At 49.9% G+C, this 21,553-nt stretch overlaps 1 protein-coding gene across 5 annotated transcripts in view; it reads left to right on the forward strand.

Annotated features, from left to right (window-relative positions):
- The window catches only part of CACNB4 (calcium voltage-gated channel auxiliary subunit beta 4), a 66,202-nt gene that overhangs the window by 12,075 nt on the left and 32,574 nt on the right, over positions 1-21,553 (forward strand). Inside the window, exon 1 of one of the 5 annotated variants that reach the window (XM_072341808.1) lies at positions 9,666-9,864. The exons of the other annotated variants lie outside the window; for them this stretch is intronic. Coding sequence (XP_072197909.1) covers positions 9,820-9,864 — 45 coding nt within the window. The 5' untranslated portion in view covers positions 9,666-9,819. Of the gene's footprint in view, positions 1-9,665; positions 9,865-21,553 lie in introns of those variants that run through there. 5 annotated transcript variants of the gene reach the window in all.

Below are 21,553 nucleotides of genomic sequence, written 5' to 3' on the forward strand. Positions count from 1 at the left end.
GCCAATGCTTTGAAACAGAGGGGGAAGAAATGAATTGTTTGAGCTGTAGGAGAATGGGAAGGATGCGATGGCACTGATGATGAAAAAGGACCAGCTGAATGGGTGCATGCTTGTGGATTTCTGCTCCTCTGTGATCAGTGAAGTGGAAGAGGAGTGCTTTCTGTCTTTCATGTCCCCCAGTTGTTCACTTGCCAGTGTGTTTGCAGCAGCACAGGGGGAGGTTCTGTGTGCAGCGCTGGTTGGGGCACTGGATGCCCAGAAAACATTCTATGAGGTTGAAATGTAGTTGTGAGAATGTGATCCATGAAGCCTTTAATGATTTGCCTCCAGTGCTCGATACCTGAAGCTCAGGCTCATTGTGCCTTTGCTCCACCTGGAACACAGGTGTGGAGGCTGCCTTGTTTGTATTGTAGAACCCAGCTGGAACCACACAGTGCTCCTCTTGCAAAGAGGCCCTTGAAACACATGGTTATGCCCTGACTTTGCTTAACTTCACAGTGCATGGACTCAGTGGTGCCACTTTCTCACTCCCAAAGGCCATTCCAGGTGATTTCAGGGCTCTGCAATGCCAGCAGCAGGCCAGCAGCCGGGATTCTGGCAGTGACCACAGCTTCCCACCAAACTCCACAGAGACCAAAGGCCTCATTTGAAATGAGCACAGCACACGAGATCTCCCTGCTGCCACCAATGCCTGGCATTGCTCGTTCCCTGTCTTATGGGATATGAGTGCAGTGCCTGTATGGCAAAGTACCTGTGAGGATAATAGTGGCACCCGAGGACACCCTGAGGCTGTTTGTGGTTGGCATCCCATGCCTGTGGCTCTCGCTACAATAAAAGCTTTTCTGGAAACAGCTCTTCTCAGTTTCTGCAGATGGATGCATTACTTTGCATTGTGGATGTGAGCAGGACCTGAGCAGCTCCTTCTGGGAGCTGATGGCTGCTAATATTCAAGGGAAGAGCAAGAATTAGTGCAGGTAGAAGGAATATTTTCATTACCCCTGCACTATTGGGCATTTAAGATGAAGGCATCGGTGTCTGTTTTAGGATCTGCACAGAACTGAAGGCATTTTAATTTAAGAAAGCATTTCCATGAGTGTGTCAGAGCCATCACGCTTCACCTCCTGAGTCACAGTCACAAGTTCAGGGCATCGTGCAGCTCACTGCTGCTCCTTTGTCACCTGTGTCCCTGCCACCTACACCCACACCCTGAGGTTCAGGTGGGTTCTTCAGTTAAAGATGGTTCATGAAAGTCTTTTTGCCATGACTAAGTCTGTAAGTTGCAATGCTGAGCATGCATTAAGTGCCTCACTGCAAGAACCATAGAATGGCCTGGGTTGCAAAGGCTCATCCAGCTCCAACCCCCTGCTGTGTGCAGGTCACCAACCAGCAGCCCAGGCTGCCCAGAGCCACATCCAGCCTGGCCTTGAATGCCTGCAGGGATGATGCTGCACATTCTCACCTTCTTGAAAGACCGCTTCCAATTGTGGAGTTGGTTCTGCCTGGCTGTACTGCTGTTGCAACACATCCCTGCAGGGAATTTTACTTAAATACTGAATTATGCTGCTTCCTGCAAAGCAATTGCATCTCATTGCATTCAAGAAGTCACAGCAGTGAGAAGAGGTGTGGGTGATGCACCACCAGCAGAGGAGGCAGGATGGGACAGGGACACCGTCTGCCTGCAGTGGGAGCAGCAGCAAGGCAGCCTGGGGAGCAGCTGGGCAAAGCCAGCACAAGTAGCATCAGCTCGTCCTCGTACCCACCAGAGCCTGAAAGCAGCTCTAAAAGCAGAGGTTTCCCAGGGCCAAGGCTGAGCCAGGTGGGTTATGAGTGAAAGTTGCTCAGGTGCTCCACCTGCACAGCACGAGAAAGAATTCTGCTTCTGCTCTTATTTCCTGCTGAACCGAGAGGTGGCAGCAAGAGTCACTGCTAAGACATCAGCAAGATTCACTGCTAAGACATCAACAAGATTCACTGCTAAGACATCTGCTGGGGTGCTGGAGTGTGCCATTCTGTAGCAGTGATGAGGGCTCAATCCTAATTTCACTTGGTCTGAACTGGAGCCAGATGAGTTTTCCACCTCTGCAGCAGCGCAGCCCTTGTAGTATTCCAACAAATGACCGACTCCATTCTTTGAAGATAAGCTTTATAAGTTTGTTACTCAGTCATGTATTTTAATATCCAGATTTCTTCTACGGTTTGGATAAATATTTTCTCTTATCAGTTTTGAGGTTTTTTTTTAACCATTTAATTCCGTGCTTCCTCATCCAGAGGGTAGAGCGGCCATTATTTATTAGTCTCAACACTTCCAACTACAATGTGCTGTTTTCTGCTTGTAAATTGGTCAGGCTTAGCTATTGAAGCTGAAGTTTTCCCTGCTCACTCCCAAATGACTTCATTTCGTGGGAAAACTCTCTTCCTGTAATGTTCTGCTTTGGACCATAGCGAATGCTGGGCCCTAAATACTGGTCTTTCTCCATTTGTTCTTGCTCTTTGTTTGCTGTCTTACAGGCAGTTTTACACATGGGACATAACTGTCCCCTCAGCAATCTATGTAGGGATTTTCGTTCCTATTTTAAAGTAGTCTCTGTAAGGATCTTGTCAAAGGCCGGAATCTACTCATCATCCTGTTCTTTTTTTCATGCCTGTAGGATCTGAGAGATGAGGGACGATGCGTATCTAACAGCCACATAAAAGAGGCAGGGGAAACATACGAGTGTGGGTATAAATGTTCAGAGCATCGGAAATCACACCAGCTAATCAAGCTTCTGAATGACACCCAAGCTTTCAGACTGGCATCTTAACACCATGTGCATTGGGGCACCGCTGCCAACTGGGGATGTTAAAGGCTTACAGATGAATTCAGACATCTTGGCCTGGAAGCCGAGGAGCAGATTCTGTTCTATTTTGGAAGCTCCTCGTGCATCAGCCCCCTTTACACACAGGGCTGTTCATACCTGGACCTTGCGTTGCCGCAAGGATTTCTATAATTACGATTGTTCTCTTTTGTGAGGAAGAGGTGAAGGTATTTTTAGTGCTCCCAGGTTTGCACAAGGACTCGCACAGCACTGCTGCCATGCAGAGCACTTGGGGCTGCCACAGGAATGAGAATCATAGAACCGTTAAAACTGGAAAAGGCTTCTAGGATCCCCATCCCCCCCCATGCCCACATCCCTCAGTGCCACATCCACAGCTCTGGGACCCCCCCAGGGATGGTGACCATGGACAGCTGTGCCAATAGCTGAACCTCTCCTGGAGCAACCTGAGGCCATTCCCTTTCATCCAGTTACTGGTTAAGGGAGAGCTGCAGGGTTTTGTCGCCCTGCATGCAGATGACTTCACATCCTGGGCTCTGCCTGCCTTTTTGGCTGGTGCTGAGCACCCCTGGGCTCAGGTCACACCAAGCTGGGATGGCTGTGCAAATCGGCCCTGAGCAGGGCAGTGGGCTGGGAGAAAGAGGGAGCTGTGTGGCTGCTCTGTGCCTCGAAATGAAGCAAGTTAGGGATATGCCTTAGGGTTCTTATACTGGCTTCTGTGTTCCAGGAGAGTCCCACGATGATGATGAGCAGCCATCATTGTCAAGACTTACACAGACTTTATGTTCTGCTTTAGGATGGTGAGAGTATCCCAAACTGATCAATTTATCGGGCAGATGAGCACAGCTCTCTCCAAGACCGTACAGGCAAGAGCTCCCCTTACTTAAACAGGCAGTAAAATCCTTGAACCTTTGCTTTTCTCCATTCGCTTCTCAGCGGTCCTGACTAAATATTTAAAGACCCGGGGTTGGATAAGTGGCTGCCTGTTCATTGATCTGTTGTTTCTGCATCAGCTTCTCCATTTGGATGGGAGTCATGGAAATCTGCTGAAACGAACTGAAGCTTCCCACAGTCCCTTGCCATGGAATTCAAAATGCTGCCTTGCAGTTTGGTAATGGGATTATAAAGCATAAAGAGATGCAGTCAAATCAACAGGCTAATCAAGCCATCCCTGTCAAATCCCAAGGAGAAGCAGCCAAGTACAGATAAGGTTCTGTCAGTTTGCCTGGCTTTAGTTACTTGTTTTTCCCTTTAACCTCCTAGCAAGAACAACCAAAGTGCTCCTTAGCTCTGGGACTAAAAGCTGGCTCCTTTTTATGCCCCCTTTGTCTTAGTCTAGGCCACCCTAAATGCGAAATGGAAACTGCAGGTTTACTAATCTTCCTAAATGGAACATTCTCCAGCGGAGTGATGCTTTTTGCAGACACTGGTGCTTTGTTTTCAGCTGTCAGGGCCACCTTTGTTCATCTCCAACTGCTCAGCCTGGGCCTTGTTTTCTCTAAAGAGTTAGGACAGGATATTTGTGATTTATGAGAAATACATTTCAGTCGCATCTGTGTGAACGTTTACTGAGAGAACTGCAAATATCTGAATGCCTTTGGGAGATGTGCAGTGCCTGGGAGCTTCCTGGGCTGCACATCTGTTGGGGGATGTGAACACCACATTGCCCTGCAGCCTCCCACAGCAGCGGGGTGTTCCTTCCCCAGCCCAGGTGGGAACTGCTGCTCTTCTGGCATGCAGGGCTGTGTTCCAGCGCTGATGAGGCTCTCCAGAATGCAGGGATAACTACTTGGGTAAAGTAGCGCCAGCTTCCCATAAGGTTACTCATTGGCTTTTGTTGATGGTTTCCCATAAGTTCATGAGTTGCAGGCTAAAGTGGTATTCAGCAGTGCTCAGCATCAGCACTTATAGCAGTTAAGAAGATTGATTAACATTCATAAGAAGAGGAGCTTAAAATAAGAAACGAAACAAATGCTTAATCCTCTGGCCGGGACGCTTTTTGGCATGGGAGATATCAATGTGCATCTCCTCTGAAAACCATCCCTGTATCTTCCTTCCAACAGAGAACTGCAGCACAGCCCCAGCCACAAGGCACTGTCATTTCTAGTTGGTACCGTGAAGGCAGTTGGTATTTCAGCCCGGTGGATGCTGCTCGCTGCTGATAGATGGATGCTGCTGGAGGGAGATTGCTGTGCCTGCTCAGAGCCCACAGATCCACACAGGTTCTTCAATGCAAGTCCTGAGTTCTTGATAGGGAGGCCCACGTTCATGCAGTGGTAATGCCATCGGCTGTGTCTTGAAGTATTTTGCAGGTCATTTCAGATCCGCCATGCTTATTTCTGTGCACCAGTGGAAGCCGTAATTAGAGTAGGGCTGTCTCAAGTCATGAAAACTGGAGAGGACTTTCATACCTGCCCCAGGAGGTGCAGATAACCCGTTCTTCTTTATCAAACACGCTCTGGAAGGTTGCAGCTGTGGCTTGGAGTTTCCCACAGCTCAGGTCTTTGCAAACCTCCACAGAGCAAAGAGAAATCTCACAGCTGGTTAAATATAGAGGATACCTACAGATGCAGTCAGGTTACCTCTCATTGTAGGTGCTTTAAACTGAGAGAAAATGACAATGAGGTCTTCGCACTCTGTTTAATTATAGCAGCCTTTATATAACAGTGTTAGATAAATGTGTTTCAGTACAGGTGGCACCTCACTTCCTCCAGAAGAACTGTCAAACGAGACCCTACTGGGATAATTTATGACTTGAAATTGAAGGAATTAAAGCACACCATCCAGGTCTCAATCTGAATTAAACCTTTAAGTGCACAGGATCCCCTGCACCGAGACATACCCCAAACACCACGGTGCTTCTTTCTTTTGAAGCATAAACACATACTGATTCATCTGGTATCTCTAGGGCTGTGAAAGATCACAGATGTCATCCAGTTCTCATTGCTCGTGAGATGTTAGAGAAGGAGGTTAGTGGGATCACAAAGAGGTTGTCTTGTTCATCCTTCCACCCCGAGGCAGAAGCTGTTGTTGCTACAACCATGTGCTTATCTAATCTGTATTATAAAACAGGAAAAGAGAGAGGAAAAAAATAGATTGCTGTAGAGGGAGAAGGATGAGGAACTGGGCTATGCTAAATAGCACAGAAGAGTGAGGAGCTGGCCTCCCTCCAAGCGATGGAAGCAAGTCCTGCCTTTGGTGGGTTGCTGGAGAATGCTGACGGTCCTCTTCCTTTATATGAATGAAAGATATACTTGGGCTGTTTTGCTGCTTTCAGCAAGAACAACACATGGGGAGAGGATTTTTTTTCATCAGGACCCCAAATTCAGGCACTGAAAGGTCAAACCCAACGCTTATGTTTTGGATGAAATATACTGATAAATACTGGGGGGTTTATGTGCTGAAGGACGCTAGAAGGAGCGGGTTCATTCTCTGCAGTCAGTATCTCATTAGTCTGAAGTAATGCTACGAGTCCAGCGTTGTAACGTTGGAGCAGAAGAGCCTTCAGAGAGCTTCTGTCCATCCTCATGGAGGCAACGTTTGGGTTTGTTGCATCAGGGTGAATCCTTGTGTCCATCCTCAGCCCTGCCGCAGGGTGAGGGCACGGAGGTGTGCACAGCAGGCACACTGCCTTGGCAGAGCACAGCCCACCGAGAAAGTGAAATCTATGGAAGTACAAAAGGGAGAGAAGCTGCTGAATGTGGATAATCCCAAGTGGCATCAGAGGACTCGGAGGGAAGCCCATCTTTGAGAGGTCTGTGGGCTGCTTGGCTATTCTGACTTCCCTTCCTCTCCATTGCCTGCTAATGTTGGTTCAAAGCACTGGGAGCAGCTTAATTAGCACTGAGCCTGTCCTTTTACCTGCCCGCTTCCTTTAATAAGTCCTTTGGAGGAGGAGTCTTTTAATTAACCAGCAGTAACAGCACGTGGCCCTTAGGTGATTCCAAACAGTAGCTTCACTGTTGAGCTATATGGACTCGTTATGCATCCTCAGCAGACACATTAGGTGGGTCCTATGGAAACTAGATTGTTTTGTGACCATGTGTCTGCATCTTGTTCAAAGTCTGTGCCCGTGGGGACGTACAGAGCTGTGGCCTGAGATCAAAAGATGATGGATGCTCCCTGCATGCAGTAATGCAGTAAATCCACAGGAAACCTAATTTACAGCAGTCCTGCCGAGATCACCAGAGGACAGCAGTCCTCGCTGGGGAATAGCCCACGTGCTAATAGAGATTGCAGTGCGCCGTAATTAAACCCCATAGAAGAGGAGACCAGCCTGCTTGAAAATACCTATTTACCACTCTCTGAAGATTAGTATCGTAACCAAATTGAAAGATACAAGCAAGATGTATAATGCAGCACCTGACACCATTGATCAAAGCCAGGCTGAATGTGGCTCTGGGCAGCCTGGGCTGCTGGTTGGTGACCTGCACACAGCAGGGGGTTGGAGCTGGATGAGCACTGTGGGCCTTTGCAACCCAGGCCATTCTGGGATTCTATGATATGATTGAAATCACTTAATTCAGCTCATTTGCCCGCTGCACATTGTCACCAGGTGTGCCCCACGTGTGCACACAACCCATGGGTGCTGGATGTGTTGCTGCAAGTTAAACCCAAGAGAGGGGGCAGTCTTGATTTGGAGTTCCTGCATATTACAGGTGTTTGCAGCCTGTGTCTATCAAGGTGATGCTGGTGGTGAAGCACTGGCTGACTTCTCCAGGGCTGTGCTCTCCAAACCAGCCCCTGCCCCACGACACCCAGGGACTGAGGTGGGAGGTTGAGGCACCCGAGGAGATTCCTGCAGCAGGTGGTGATGTCCCTCCTGTTTACATCTTTCACAATGCCATCCCTATTTAATGAGCTGCGTGGCTTTTTATAGCGTCTTTTAAGAGCCTTTTGAGTTGAGTCATTAAATATATATTTTTAATAACCTCTGTGTCTTGAAAGGACAGCGTGAAATGTGAGCACTGGGAGTCAAAGTGCAATTCCCCTGACTTCTGAGTTCAATTCTTTCATTACAAATTGATGTGAAGTTGAGACGCGGGTTTGTTTTTTTCTCCTTGCGATTTCAGACCCGTCTTTCTTTTCTTTTGAGCTGACAAATGACTCTGATGTTGCACTTAGAAATTCCTTCCCATTTTAAATTGTAATGCTCTCCCACCGCCGAGGTATTTGTTTCTTTAAATGTGGAACATCGCAGACCTCCAAGGTGGGGAGGAGGGATGGGCTGCGCAGCTCAGGCCCTAAGCATCCAACTCAGGCCCTAAGCATCCATCCCTTAACTCCCGGAAAGGGAGTTCAAAGAGAACTTTAAAGGCAGTCTCAGAAACTGCAATCCTCCTCCATCTGCCCTCCAGCCCTGACACACCTACAGGGGGAAGCCCCAAGCAGCAAGGAGGCAGGGTGGGCTGTGGGGCAGCCATGGCCAGGGAAGGAGCCAGGTACATCGGCTGTAAGATGTGCTTTTTGTCGTCACAACAGCTGCTCCGCTTGACAGCAGTGCTGCTCTGCATGAAATGGAGCTCTGAAAAGCCATCCGAGATCCTCTGTTAGTTAGCAGGTGCTGTCTGCTGCTGTGTTGGCTGTGAGCTCACTGCATGGCCTAGAGATGGAGTTCTTCCTGGGTAGAGTTCGTTGTCTGAGGGCTCAGCCCTGGAAAACACTTCAGGAGAACTAAACTTCACCTCTGAGATTCTTCCACGCTCAGCAGCACCGCGGTGCTTCCACCTGCAGGCACACGGTGTCTGCAAAGCACGGGGCTGCATGGGTGGAAGCAAGGAATGCTTGCACATGGAGATGGGGAGTAAGATTTGTTGTAATGTTTGGGTGTTTTTAAGGGAATTAGCAACTGCTCTGGGAAGAATAATAGCTCTGGCTTTGCTGAGGTGTCCGTCAGACTCTTCCCAAGGCATCAGTGGTCGCTTTGCAGAACAAAGTTAAGCTTTTGCCAGGTGAAACAAATGGAAAAGATGGGAAGTATTTCTGAATGCAGGAGAGTCTGAGCGGGTTGTACAGAGGATGAGATTTGGAGAACTTTTAATAGCACCAGAAAGGAAATGGTGAACTATTCCAGTATTCAGAAATACCCATGCAGAAAAGACGTGTTGCTCTGTATTTCGTGTCTAGTTTTTGGCTCACACAGCAGCATTGTGCTTTGCACAGCACGGGGCTGGGGAAGGAGATGCAGTGTGTGGTTACGTGTGAGATGGAAGCTGAGAGACATGGATTGCTCACCTCGCTGACACACTGAGGGGTGGCCGATACCCACAGACACGGGCGGCTCTTGGGCAGGAGAGGCAGAACAAGAGGCCCAGGGCAGAGCTCTGGTAGGGCTGCTTTGCCCAATCTGGTTTGAAATAAGGCCCAAACTTGTGGTTTTTTCAGTTCCCGGCATTTGGGGTTCGTTCTGTTTGTTTGTTTGCAGCTCCATCATAGAACATCAGGAGAAAACTGGTTTTCCAGAGCGGAAGAGAAATCACTCATCAGAAAAGCCTTCGCACCATTATTTTTACATTACAACCTATAATAAGCCGACACCCTCCCAGCGCCCGGCAGAAGACGCTGCTATTTCAGGCCCGCTGAGCCTGGCACGGGTTGTGCTGCTGCTCCGCGTTGTGTGCAGCAGCTCCATAACAGCACTGTGTCCACAACCGGGCTGCGTGTCCCGCACTGCTGCCAGCACAGCAGCAGCAGCTCCCCGCTCCCCGCTCCCGCAGCTCTCCCGCTCACGAGCCGCCCCGCCGAGGCGGCGGCCGGACTGGACCAATGGCGTCGCGGCGGCGGTACCGCTCGGCCAATGGGCGGCGCGGCGCCGGCGGGGACACCTGCGGCGGCGGCGGCGGTGGGCGCGGGAGGCGGCGCCGCGCGGCTGGGGCGTCCGCAGCGCTGAGAGGGCAGGACCGGGCCCGCACCGCACGGCCCGCACCGCGCGGCCCCCCGCCCGCTATCGGCCCCCTCGCAGCGCCGGCCCCGCACCCCGAGAGGCGCCCGGCGTCCGCGGAGCTCCATGTACGACAATTTGTACCTGCATGGATTTGAAGACTCGGAGGCGGTGAGTGCCGCGCTCCGTTACGCAACGCGCGGCTGGCCTCCCGCACCGGCCGACCCACGTTCCCGGCCGGGCAGCGGCGGCGCGGGCTCCGGGCGCGGGGCGGCCGCGTTACATAAGGCGCTGCGGCCGGCTCCACGAGCGGCGGATCGCGGCACGGACCGGACGGTGCGTCAGTGCGGACGTGCGCGGCAAGCGAGGCGGGCTTGGCGGAGAGCGGCTCGGCCCGTGCGGTGCTGTACTGTGCGGTGTTTGCGGCGCCTGCCGGGGCGAGGAGGAATGTCGGTGTTCCGGAGCCCTTGGTGCCGCTGTGCCTGCATCCCTTCGTTGTGAAGCGGGCTGTGATCGCGGCTCTCGCAGCCGCCCGCTGTCGCGCTGTGTGCTTGTTGCAGAACCGTGCCGAGCTCCTGCCGGCACGTCGCTTCACAGCCGGCACCCCGCGGCGTGTTTCTGTGTACGGCGGCTTGGAAAGCAAAGCGACGATCCCCGGGTCCAGCACGTGCCGGTAAAATTGGCCTTCTGCTGTTCAGAAGGCTGAAGCACGGCGCTGTGGCTGAGGGGTCTCACTGCTGGCTGCTGCTTGCAGGAGGAGAGCTGCATCGTCCGCAGCAGTCGGGTTTTAAAGGTCTCCAAAGATCACAGCCCTACCTCTGGTTGGGCTCCGGGTGCTCCCGGGGTGCCGGCCCATGTGTATCACAGCCGGGGGTGCGCTGGGTGCTCCTGATTCAGGTAAAGCAGTTTGTGTAAGGGCAGCGGGGCACAGACAGCCTGTGGGCTGCAGCACTGCTGGGATGGGGCAGGGGGCCTTCAGATGGCTGCAGCCGCCGGTGGAGAAGTGATTTCTGAGGTTTCCTTCTTCCCTCTGAATTAGTTGGTGGCAGCGGTGTTGGCAGCTTTTGTAACTTCACAGTCTCTCAGTATATGAGAATGCTTTCAATAGACTTCTGGAATCGTGGGAATAGGTAAGAATGTCAGCTTTTGTATAAGAACAAGGCAGACCAAACCCTGCAAACAGCACAGACATCTCAGAGCCATTGGGCTCCGGGGCTGGAAGGTGCACCTGCTGAACTGAGGGAGATCTTTTAACTCTTTGAAAGGGCAGATAACAGCAGGATGAGGGGACATGGTTTGGAATTGAAGGAGGGCAGATGCAGGTTGGATGTCAGGGGGAAGTTCTGTACTATGAGAGTGGTGAGGTTCTGGAACAGCTGCCCAGAGAGGCTGTGGATGCCCCGTCCATCCCTGGAGGTGTTCAAGGCCAGGTTGGATGGGGCCCTGGGCAGCCTGGGCTGGTATTCAGTATGGAGGTTGGTGGCCCTGCCTGTGGTGGGGGGTTGGAGCTTCGTGATCCTTGAGATCCCTTCCAACCCAGCCATGCTGTGAGATGGGAGCTGCTATCCTGGACTTGCTGTACTTTCATACCCTGAAGCACAGGGAGGTGTGATCGAGTACTTGTGCTACTTGAAATACTTTTAGCACAAAATAAATCATACCGAGATGAGTCACTCTAGTACAGTTAGCGTCTTCCTAAAGTAGGTATTTGCCCTTAGGAAACTCATGCAGCAGTTTCCTGTCGCGGTGGCCTCGTGTTAAGAAACTCTTAGAGAACACTGCAAGAAATGTGAACTAACACAGGGACGTGGTGTGTTTTCTTGCTCTGCTGGCAGGCCGTACTCGCAGTGTTCTCCAAAGTGGGGGCTGTTTTGCAACTGGGGGGCACATAGGATCCCTCGGCCTCGGAGGGCAGCTGGGTGCATGCTGGGGCTCTCCCAGGCAGCCCTTCTTTCCCATTCAATCCAGGAGGAAAGATGGTGTTTTTCTACGAGTGAGCTGATATGTCGATGATGTATTTTCTTCTTTTTTTTTCCAGTTGAAGTTATTATTATGGTGTGTTTATGTGTATATATGAAATGAATGCAAAATACATATTTATTTATATTACATTTAGAAAAAGAAATGGGTTCAGTGTGTGCACGGCTATTACAATCCATTACCAGCTGTGATGATTAATGCCAAGCAGATGATGCACTAGCTAGTGTGAGGCTTTTTGGAGGAGGAAAATTACACTGTTCAAGCTGGAAAAAATGCTGGTGGTTGCATGCAAGAAGCACTTGCCATGCTGAAGAACAGCAGACAGAGAGGTGTAAACAGCTTGCCTAGCTGTGAGTATGCCTGCAGTGAACAAGGAGTTCACCCTTTTGTAGGGTGGGACATTGTCCTAATGAAAGCTGTGGCTTTGTTGCCCTGCCCCGTCTGATTTGGGGGATGCTGAGGGTTAGTTTTAGTGCTTTGGGTAGTTTTATTGTAAACAAGGTCAGTGTTTGGGGCTTGAAAACTTGTTTGCCTTGTATTAAAAAGGCATCTTGTGTTCTTGATTACAAGAGAAGCGGGCAGCAGAGCCCTGCTAGCACTGGTGCTGAAGGCAGGGATGTCCATTGCATAAGTAAATCACGGTTTTACCCTCAGTGAACTAATCCCTGTGCTGGTACTTACGGTGAGGAGAGTTCTGCGTGCTGCTTGGTGTGTCGGCACAGCACCTCCTGGCAGCCTTGGGCTGCAGCACTGACTCCGTCTTCTTCAGGAACAAACTTTTAACAAAGCTTTTCCATAAGAAACCATGTTTTCTGTGAAATCTCTTTTCCTTTGCAGCAGCAGTTCGGCAGTGGCTGCTGGCTGCATGGTGATGGGCTCAGCCAGGGATGGCCCATGGTGCTCACTGTGTGCCTTCCTCTCTGCTTAGTAATGCCAGTTCCCCTTTCAGCTCATTTTCTTCCATCATTTGGGATGGCTGATAATTCACACCTTTGTCTCCTGCCTGTCTTTTTGTGCCCTGCTTTAACAGCGTGCTTTTTCTCCAGCCCTTAAGCCTTGCATTCACTCTGTGTTATCCCTTATTGACTCCTCTTAGTCTTTAGCCTGTGTCCAGCCTTGTTTTGCTTTCCCTCCATCTCTTTTCCATCTCTGCTGCCTGTGCCAGAGGGGCTCTGGGGAAGTAGGACGTCTCACTTACTGCTTTGTAAGCCAGCAGTGTACTTGCTTCACTCAAAGGTACTGTGCGAATTCAAGCTCCGTATCACAATAAACTAGATAAGCGTCTCAGTGGGATTCATGCCCAGAAACACTTCAGATTTTGGAAGTCCTTTGGTGTTAACAAGGCCTGGCCAGCTGTGAGGCACCCCCTGGTAGGCAGTCTTCAGAGGCTGCCATTAAAAGGGCACTGAGGGACTTGTATGCAGAAGCCCATTGTGGCAGGGTTGTTTCAGGGAGCTGGGAGACAGCATCAGGCAGTGCAGTGCGTGGCATGGCAGGGTATAGCATCACGGTCCTGCAGTGTGTGTGTGCTAAGTGTGCATTGCATCCACAGTGCTGATGGCTTTCCCTCATGCATCTCATTCGAAAGCCATCCTGTTGTATTGGGGCACCAGTGGTACAAGTTTCCTACAAGTCTGGGAAGGGAAAGCTGCTGCCAGAACTAGCTGGCATCTGCGTTTGGTCCAGGAGCCAGAAAGGAGGCTGCTGAGATGCAGGGCACTTACATGGCCTTTGTTCTGCCGTGCAAAAGCTTCATGTGGTATCCATGTGACACCACATTCATCTTATGGAGCACCTTTGTGCCATGTGTAGCTGAGACCAGGCAGAAGGCTTCGTACGCCTGTCAAATAACACTGGGGGTTTGCAATGGGCTTAGAAGGGTCCTGCTGCTTTGGGAGCGCTGAGTCCATAGATCCCTAATGAAATCTTCAAGCTGCAGGTGGCAAGTTAGTAATCTAGACAGAGTGGTGTTGTCCTTCAGGAGGGCTCATTTTGTGGGGCAGCAGTGGAGGTTCTGTGGGGTCCCACAGGGCTTGAATTCCCATGCTGCTGTTCTCCTCTTGGAGAGATGGCTGTGCAGGTGAACATGCCTGTGCCAGCATGTAGAGCGGTGTTTGCAGTGCCATTCACTCGTTGTTGGCACACAGTTCCTTGTTGAGCGTAGCTGTTCTGTTTCTCCACCTGATTTAGGCGAGTTGTGTAATGCTGAGTCCAAAAAGGATGGCTGATGTTAGGATGTAATCGTTCCAGGATGGCTCGCCCAGCTGCTACCAGTTACCTCCTCCCTGCTGCTGGTTTCAGGTGAGCACTGAGGTCTGTCTTCAGCAGGAACGTGTCAGATCATTTCTGTTAATGAGATTAGCTCTGTGACGCCTGTTCAGTTCTCACTGAGATTGGGCTTTTACATGGTCGTAGCATTTGCTTGTTGAACATCCTTTTATACAGTTTCAGATCTGTTTCCGTTAGTTCTTAATAAATTGCCTCAACTAATGAATCATCATCTGCCTAACATTTTTCTTTGTGACAGGGCTGGGAAGTTGCCTTGTTTGCTGTTTGCAGGTTTGCTCGGGTGTTTGTGTTCTTTCTCCTGCTAAAATTTCCACGTCCTCGTGCTGCTGCAGCAGTAGCTGTTGTTACTGTGTCTGATGTTTGTGCTCACTTCTAGAATGGTTTTGTACCTGACTCTGCTCCTCTGTTAAGCGCAATGTTGTGGTTGATGGTGCAGCAGTCAAAGAAAAGTTACAGTATGAATAACAGTTCTTACAAATTAACGTCTGCTGTTACCATAGAGATTTATTTTTTTTTCCCCACCAAAAATACATTAAAGTAGAAAGCAAACACAAGCAAAGTGATCATGTCATCTAACCAATAGGAGAACCTGTGGGGAATAGCTAAGTGCATGCATTCGGACTCAGCTGCATGTAAGCACCCTCTGGGTGGGATGACGTGTTTGGTGGCAGGGCCGTCCTCCTGCATTGGGACCCCTCTTGGGTGACCATGGCGTGCAGCCGAGGTGATGAGGGCTTCTCACAAGTGTGCTCATCTGGGTGATGGAAATGTGGCCGCTGGCGAGTGTCAGCAGCTCCCTGGGCTCAAGGGCATCTGAGGGGGAACGTGGCTCTTGGTGCTGAAGTAACAAATGGAAAGGGGACAAGCTTAGCCTCAGATTTGCTGATGTCATGGCTTGCTTCCCTATCTCCCCAAAACACATTCTGCTTGTGAGATACGGAGCCGTTAGATGATTTTCCTTTGAGTGTGCATTCACAGAGATAGTAGAGCCTGGCTTTGAAATCAGCCACGTGCACAAACAAGGATTGCTTTGCAAGCAGGACAACCCAAGTGCTGGTGGTCATTTGGAATCAAGTAATTAACTTCAGAGTGCCGCTCAGCTGCCTGAGTGCTGAGTTTGCAGGTGGTGTCGAGATTTGCTCACAAAGTTCTGTCACCTCCCAGTCTGTGTTTTTCCACAGTGCTTTGCTGGGCTGTGTTGTGCCAACCCTGCTTTCAGCTCCCTGACAGTGCTCCGGTGTGCCATTGGGCTGCTGTGCCTTCCTAAGGCTCCTTGTTCCTTCATAAGCCAGAGCAGAGTTTTGTAAATCTGAGGCTCCTCCCTTAGTGGTGTCTTGCTGGGAAACTCCTCTGTGCCCATCACTGTTGCTGAGCATTGGGAGGGATCTGTCCTCCACAAACTGAGGACATGATAAGCAGTCCTTGAGCCAGGGGAGGGGTGTGTTGGGCAGCTCTCCATGTGCAGCAAGGCAGCGTGGCTCCGTGTGTGCTGCTGGATCCTGCATCCCTTCCCTCTCCCTGGATTTATGCATGCACAGGACTTCGGTCTGCATTTTCCATCTCTGTTTACAGCTGGCCGTGTCAGCAAGAATGGGGGTGATTCGTGTATAGGAAAGGACTGTCTCAGGACAGCGGGCCACAGGTTGTACTCTCAAAAGGCTCGATCCTTGCGTTGTTTTCCCTAAGAACATCAGGCAGTGCAGAAGCTGCATGAGCTTATAGGTCTGGAGCTGTTTGGTTGTGCTCTTTCACCGGCGTGGGGAATGCGGGCTGGCAGGGATGTGATTTATTGCAGCAACATGGAGGAAATCATGGGGAAAAAGCACTATGTATCATCTTGCCGAGCACTGAGTGGTGAAGCACATCTGAGCGAGCTGCTAACACTTCATATAAAGCTTTGCAGGCCTTTCTATTTTGAGACAATTCCACTTGAACCAAATATGTTTTCCCTGCAAGTCCTCTCCTGTTGTTTTGTTCACACCGGGCTGCTTCCCCACTGCCATGGATCCCCATGGGCTCTCACTGCTGGCTGGTGGCCATTGGCACTCTGCTCCTGGGGAGGAGCTGCCCGTGGGGATGGCTGGGTGCGACCCAAAGGCCTCTCACCTGTGCAGCCAAATGGCTGTTTGGGAACTTTTTGTCCTTTCATCTGTTATTGTAAGAACCCGGAGAACAAAACTGGGTTCCTAATGGTTATCCCCCTTTCTGTTTCTTTACAAACGTTTCCTTCCAGCGTGGGATTCCATGACAGTATCTTTTGAGCCGTGTTCCTCCTGAGGTTAATGCATCCCCTGAGGAATGCTGCTGTCTGCTTGGGAAAGCAGCACTGTGTGGCGAGTTACTCTGTGCTGAGGTGTCTTTGTCATGAGATACCACAACTGAACTTAATTTTCCAGAACCATCTGTCATGATGCTGATGTGCTCCAGCATCGTCCTCAGGTGAAGAACTGACAGTTATGGCCGAGCTCAACAGCAGACCAAAATCCGATGGTGGGATAATCTGTTGTTGTTTACGTACTGTCTGAAGGAGTGGAGCGGTAGGAAGTGTTCTGGTGCCTAGTGTTACATTCTAGAACGGGTTTTTAGTGATGCATTAAGTAATCTTTCCCCTTATTCTATTAGCTCTACTGTATGTAAACATGCAGCATGAGTGGGAGTGTAGGAGAGGAAGAGCCGCAGTCTGGAATGTCTCCTGTTAGACACAGAAAATTTATGGGGTGGTGGTGGATACACAGAAGTTGTTTTGCTGAACTGAGTTAATAATTTGACTTTGGCTTTGAAAATTGGCATTGGATGTCATTTGTAGCGCTGGTGCTGCCATCAGTTGCAACTTCACCGAAGACTTCTGTCTATTACAATACCAATATACAATATGTTGTTAAATGCTCAGCTTGACTCCTCTGTCCTGTCATGTGGCTCTGAATCACATGTGTACCATTCCACTGTAAAACCTTTTCATCTTTCTTTAAAACAGAGGATTGGATCTCCTCCTTGTCGCTTGTTCAGTTACGATGTAGGCTTTGTGTTGGGCAGCCAGCAGTGTGAGGGCTTTACATGATGGATCCCTGACCCACAAAATCTTTCCCTGTTGCTTTGTTCTCTCCCTGTCTGCACACTTTCCCATTGTGTTTGGCTATTCTTCATGTTCTTTCCGAGCCTCTCATTTTCCTCTATTGTTTCTTGAGAGAGGGGAGAAGTTCGTGGTGCTGTGCATACTCTCCAGGTCAAACTGCATATTGGCATGGGAGGAACGTTCACTGACAGCTTCAGGGCTGCATGTATTTCATAGAGTCACTGAAAAAGACACCTCAGATCACCAACCCCAACCCATCAGCGCCATGCCCACACTTCCATGTGTTTCATGTGCAGAGCACCATGTTTCATGGAGAAAGGTATCCTGCCTCCTGGTAACTTCTCTGTATACATATGGAAGATGGAAAGTAACGAGTTGACATCATACTGAGAAGACACAGGCAGGATGAGAGCTTTGCTGATCATGTTGTTACTAACAGAGGGCGGCCAGGAATGAAATCACCACATCAAATGATTCCTTGTGCGTGCGGCCCCGGGCTCTGAATGCTTTGCTTGATCCTCAGCCATTGGTCTTATGCATCTGAAGACAAAAACATCTTGGGTCATTAGCTGCTTCAGGCCAAGCATGTTCTAGCATTGACCCAATTTGAAGTTATGTTCATGAGACCTCGGGGATAGCTGTGATTGTCATTAGAGTGACAGTATAACACTAAGCAACATATTCAAACCTATTGCTAAGGTGCCTCGGTGTGCGCCCAAGGACACTGCACTTCTGTGCTTCTCGGGGCCTGCAAGAGGAAGCTTCTGTTTGCTGCTCTTCTTACTGAGCTGCTGTGTGTGCAGCTGGTATCTGCAGAGTGGCAGAAGACCTTCAGGTGAATGGAGATCTGCCCAGATCTTCCTCTTCATATAGAAGAAATGTTTGTATCCTTGGGATAACAGCACGGTAGATAAGTATAACCACTGTGGCACTGTTGTGCTAGAAGCTGTTCTGTGAGAGGTATGTCCTCCTTAGGCCTGATTTTCGGGCTGCTGTTGAATGTTTCCAAACCAAGCTGGCCTCACATATGCCTGTTAACTCTGAAATTTAGGGCCAGAGCTGAGCGAGGGGATGATAACGAGTGCCTAGGTTTCAGTGGAGCTAAAGTAATGTATTGCAGGGAGGTGCAGCCCCCAAATCCTGATTCCGGCTCATTTCTTCCAGTCATCAAATACTTCCTCCCATTGGCTGTGTTGCTTCTTCACCCAATTGCAGTTCTGCATTGCTTACAGCAGTGCTCATTGCCAGCAGCTGGAGGAAGATTAGCTGTCCTTCCCCCATCAAACCTTTTCAGGAAGAAAATCATCAGAGTGGTTTCCGGAGTGGCTGCCTGCCTGCCTGGATCCGTGCTGCAGTCTCTGGGGATCAGCAGGCCTTCCTCCCTCCCCAGTTTTCCCCTTTTTCTCCCTCCCTTTCACTTTATTTTCCTCTTTTCTCCTAGAGCAAACCCTGCTCTGCCTGTGCCCCACATAGCTTGGCCTGGAGTGCTTTGCTCTGCAAGGTGTGCCCATGGGGACAAGCCAGGCCTCACTCCTGTCTACTTTCTCCTGCTAGCAGCTGCTGTTTGTCCCTCTGGTCAGCTGGTGGGGATCAGGATGAGCTGCTGAGCAGCACCCAGCTGACAGCTGCTTCAGGGTGACAGGGAGATGCTCTTCCATAATGCTCAGTGCTTTTTTCCTCTTACTTCTTGGATACCTCTTACTAATTTGGCATTGCTGTTTCAGTACCATGGTTTGCACAGCCCTTTTCCAGCTTGCAGACTGATCCAAGGGCTGCAGTATGGAGAGATGCTGAAGGGCTGGTGTTACTGCAGATCTGCCTTGCTGATTGCATGTGGGACTGTTGGTAGAGATGGAGCTTTTTGCAGAGTCGGCTCTCGGTGTCTTCCTCTTGTATTGCTTTTGCCAACTCATAGATGTTGTGGGTATGATAGTGATTCCTAGGGGATTTTCTTCTTGTTGGAATGCTTACGGAGTGCCAGTAATAGGAAGTATTAAGCTTTTGTTTCTTCCAAGCCATTTAATTAAGAATCCATTTTGAGATAATGCTTAAGGAAGAAAAACACAGCAAGATTGTAACTTGGAGTTTCTAGTTTCTGTTTATTAACCCTCTGAATAGCTGTCAAGTTGTGCAATGTAAAATTCAAATGGTTTGTCATACGTTTGTGGTAGTCGTAGAAATTTGGGAAAATCCATTCAGACCGTGCTTTGCCTTTGGCAAAAATACTGCAGTGTCTGCAGTGTAGATGTAGACTTGAGGCACTGGCCTTGCAATTCTGCCTAATGCAACTTAGTGCGTTCCCAGCTGACCCCGACAGTGGAGATATGGAGAGAGATGTTCACCCAGCAGCATGCCCAGATTTCTCTGTCCCCTTGGGCTTTGGTCGGGCTCACTGCCCACGCTGAAGCTCTGTGGGCTGGTGGCTCTGTGTGCTGTCACTCCTTGCAGATCTTCTGCCTTGTCCTCTCATAATACTCGTGCATTTTAAACACAGACTAATGTCCAGTTTTATGTGGCAGTGGTTAAACACCTGGTTTGCCTGGGAATGTGTGGGCAGCAGCCCTCAGGCCTGGGAAGTCCTCATTGCCCTGCACTAATCACTGCAATTAAGTTCCAATCCCAAATTACCTCTGTGGGTTACAGCCAGATGCCCTTTCACTTCTATTTTGCTCTCAGCACGTACGGTTTATAGATTGCAAGTTTTTTGGGAAAGGAGTTGCTATTTACAGAGGGCACGGTACTTAGGAAACTGGGGCTTTTTCTCATGGAGGTATTCCAGCAATATGGAATAGCTTACTGCTGCTTCAGCAGGTGTGTCGTTTCGGAAGTTGGGCCTTGCTGCAAGAAGCACAGAGCTAGTAAGGTTGGAAAAGACTTTGGATTATCATAACATAAAGATAGGAAGAGATTTTAGCTGAGGTTTCTGGGACAGAAAGAGTGGAAAGTGTACAAAGAAACAAAAAGCCAAGTGCTCCTCTCAGCAGTGTTGGTTATTGGCTTCCTCAGCCTACCAGTTTAGGAGCTTGTGGAGGGAAAAAGGCAGCTAATTAAAACCACAGAGCAACACAACAAACCGAACCTCAGCCCAAACCCTCTCTGCTGTTTGGCTAAAGTTAAGCAGCGTGAAATTCATTTCAACAATACCGTAACAGCATGGCACAATTCTTTCCCATTCGCTACACAGCGTGAGGATTTTAAACAAAGCGATTTTCCTATAATTACATTGAAGGTGCAAGCCTGTTTGGGTTCAGATTTTTTGAGCCCTGGTAGGGCCTTCAGCACCACCTGTAAGAGGTGGGCACAGGCAGAGCGGATGGGATGACTTCAGAGGAAGTCATTGCCACCTAAATATAACTTGTCACAGCAGAGAGCTGCAGCCCGCTGGTAATAAAGGAGTTTGGCTGCCCACCAGCTTTCCTAGTGGCAGATCACAAAGTGTGTGCTGTTTGGCATCTGATTTCTGTGAAATGGGGGCCTGGAACAGAGCAGAATACCTGGTACCCTACGGCACTGCAGGCCTGGTTGTGTCTGCCTTTCTCGTTGTTGTCTCATGGATGGGCAAGGCCAGCCCTGTGCTGGAGCACCATGGCTGAGCCCATGGTCGCATCGAATCAGCTTCATGTCACGTTGTTAGACAGTTCAGTGTGTTCCAAACAGCTTCTGGTTGCAAAATAAAAAGGAATATTCGGGGTTATTTTGGTTGCACGAAGCCTGATGGTGTGGGAAGTGGTGACACCACGCTAGAAGGAAATTGGGACGCTGTAATCATAAAAATCCTTAAAAAGATGCAAGTTGTTGAGTGCGACTGTTGGAATTAAGGAGAAGCATGCCATGAAAGCAGCCAGGTGGCCAGGAGCTTCCTGGCAATGGGGTCTTGAGGAAAATTCCACTCCTTTTCTCCTATTTACAATATTTTGAAGCTAATATATTCATCGTTCTTGCTTTGGGGCTGGTGTCTCATGTGCCTGTTGGCAACCCAAGGAGAGCTGTGCTTTCCTTGTAGCCAATGGATGGAAGGGAGCCCGATGGGATGCTCATTGCCCCTGTGTGCTGGTGTTGGCCTTGGCAGCTCTCCTGGCTGCCAGCAGCAGGCAGGGCTCCATCAGCTGCACACACAGCTGCCATTTTGGGGTGTGCTTCCTGGGAATGGCTTCAAACATGTGATATGCTTGAGTGGTCTGACGCCTGTGGCGATGACAGCATGGCTCCCTATTCAGTTCACTGGAAAAAAAAGGGGGGGGTGGTTAATAAATGTCTGAAAACCTCTCTGGCCATGACTGGGAGGGAAGTCAAGCTGAGCTGAGGGTGGCTGCGGCCTGCTGTGTGCAAGGGGTGGTGGTGGGGAGCGTGGGGCTGAGTGTGAGGTGAGGAGGGCAAAAGGTGTCAGGAATGAACTTAATCAGAAGCAGATAATTGCATGAGATTATGCTCTTCCAGATCTTTGACTTCGGTGCCCTTGGTGTTGTAGGCAGGAGTTAGATGTAGATGTGCCTACAGAAGCGCTCTGCTGCTGTCACC

The sequence above is a fragment of the Excalfactoria chinensis genome, chromosome 7 (assembly GCF_039878825.1).
Source record: "Excalfactoria chinensis isolate bCotChi1 chromosome 7, bCotChi1.hap2, whole genome shotgun sequence".
Classification (NCBI taxonomy): Eukaryota; Metazoa; Chordata; class Aves; order Galliformes; family Phasianidae; genus Excalfactoria; species Excalfactoria chinensis.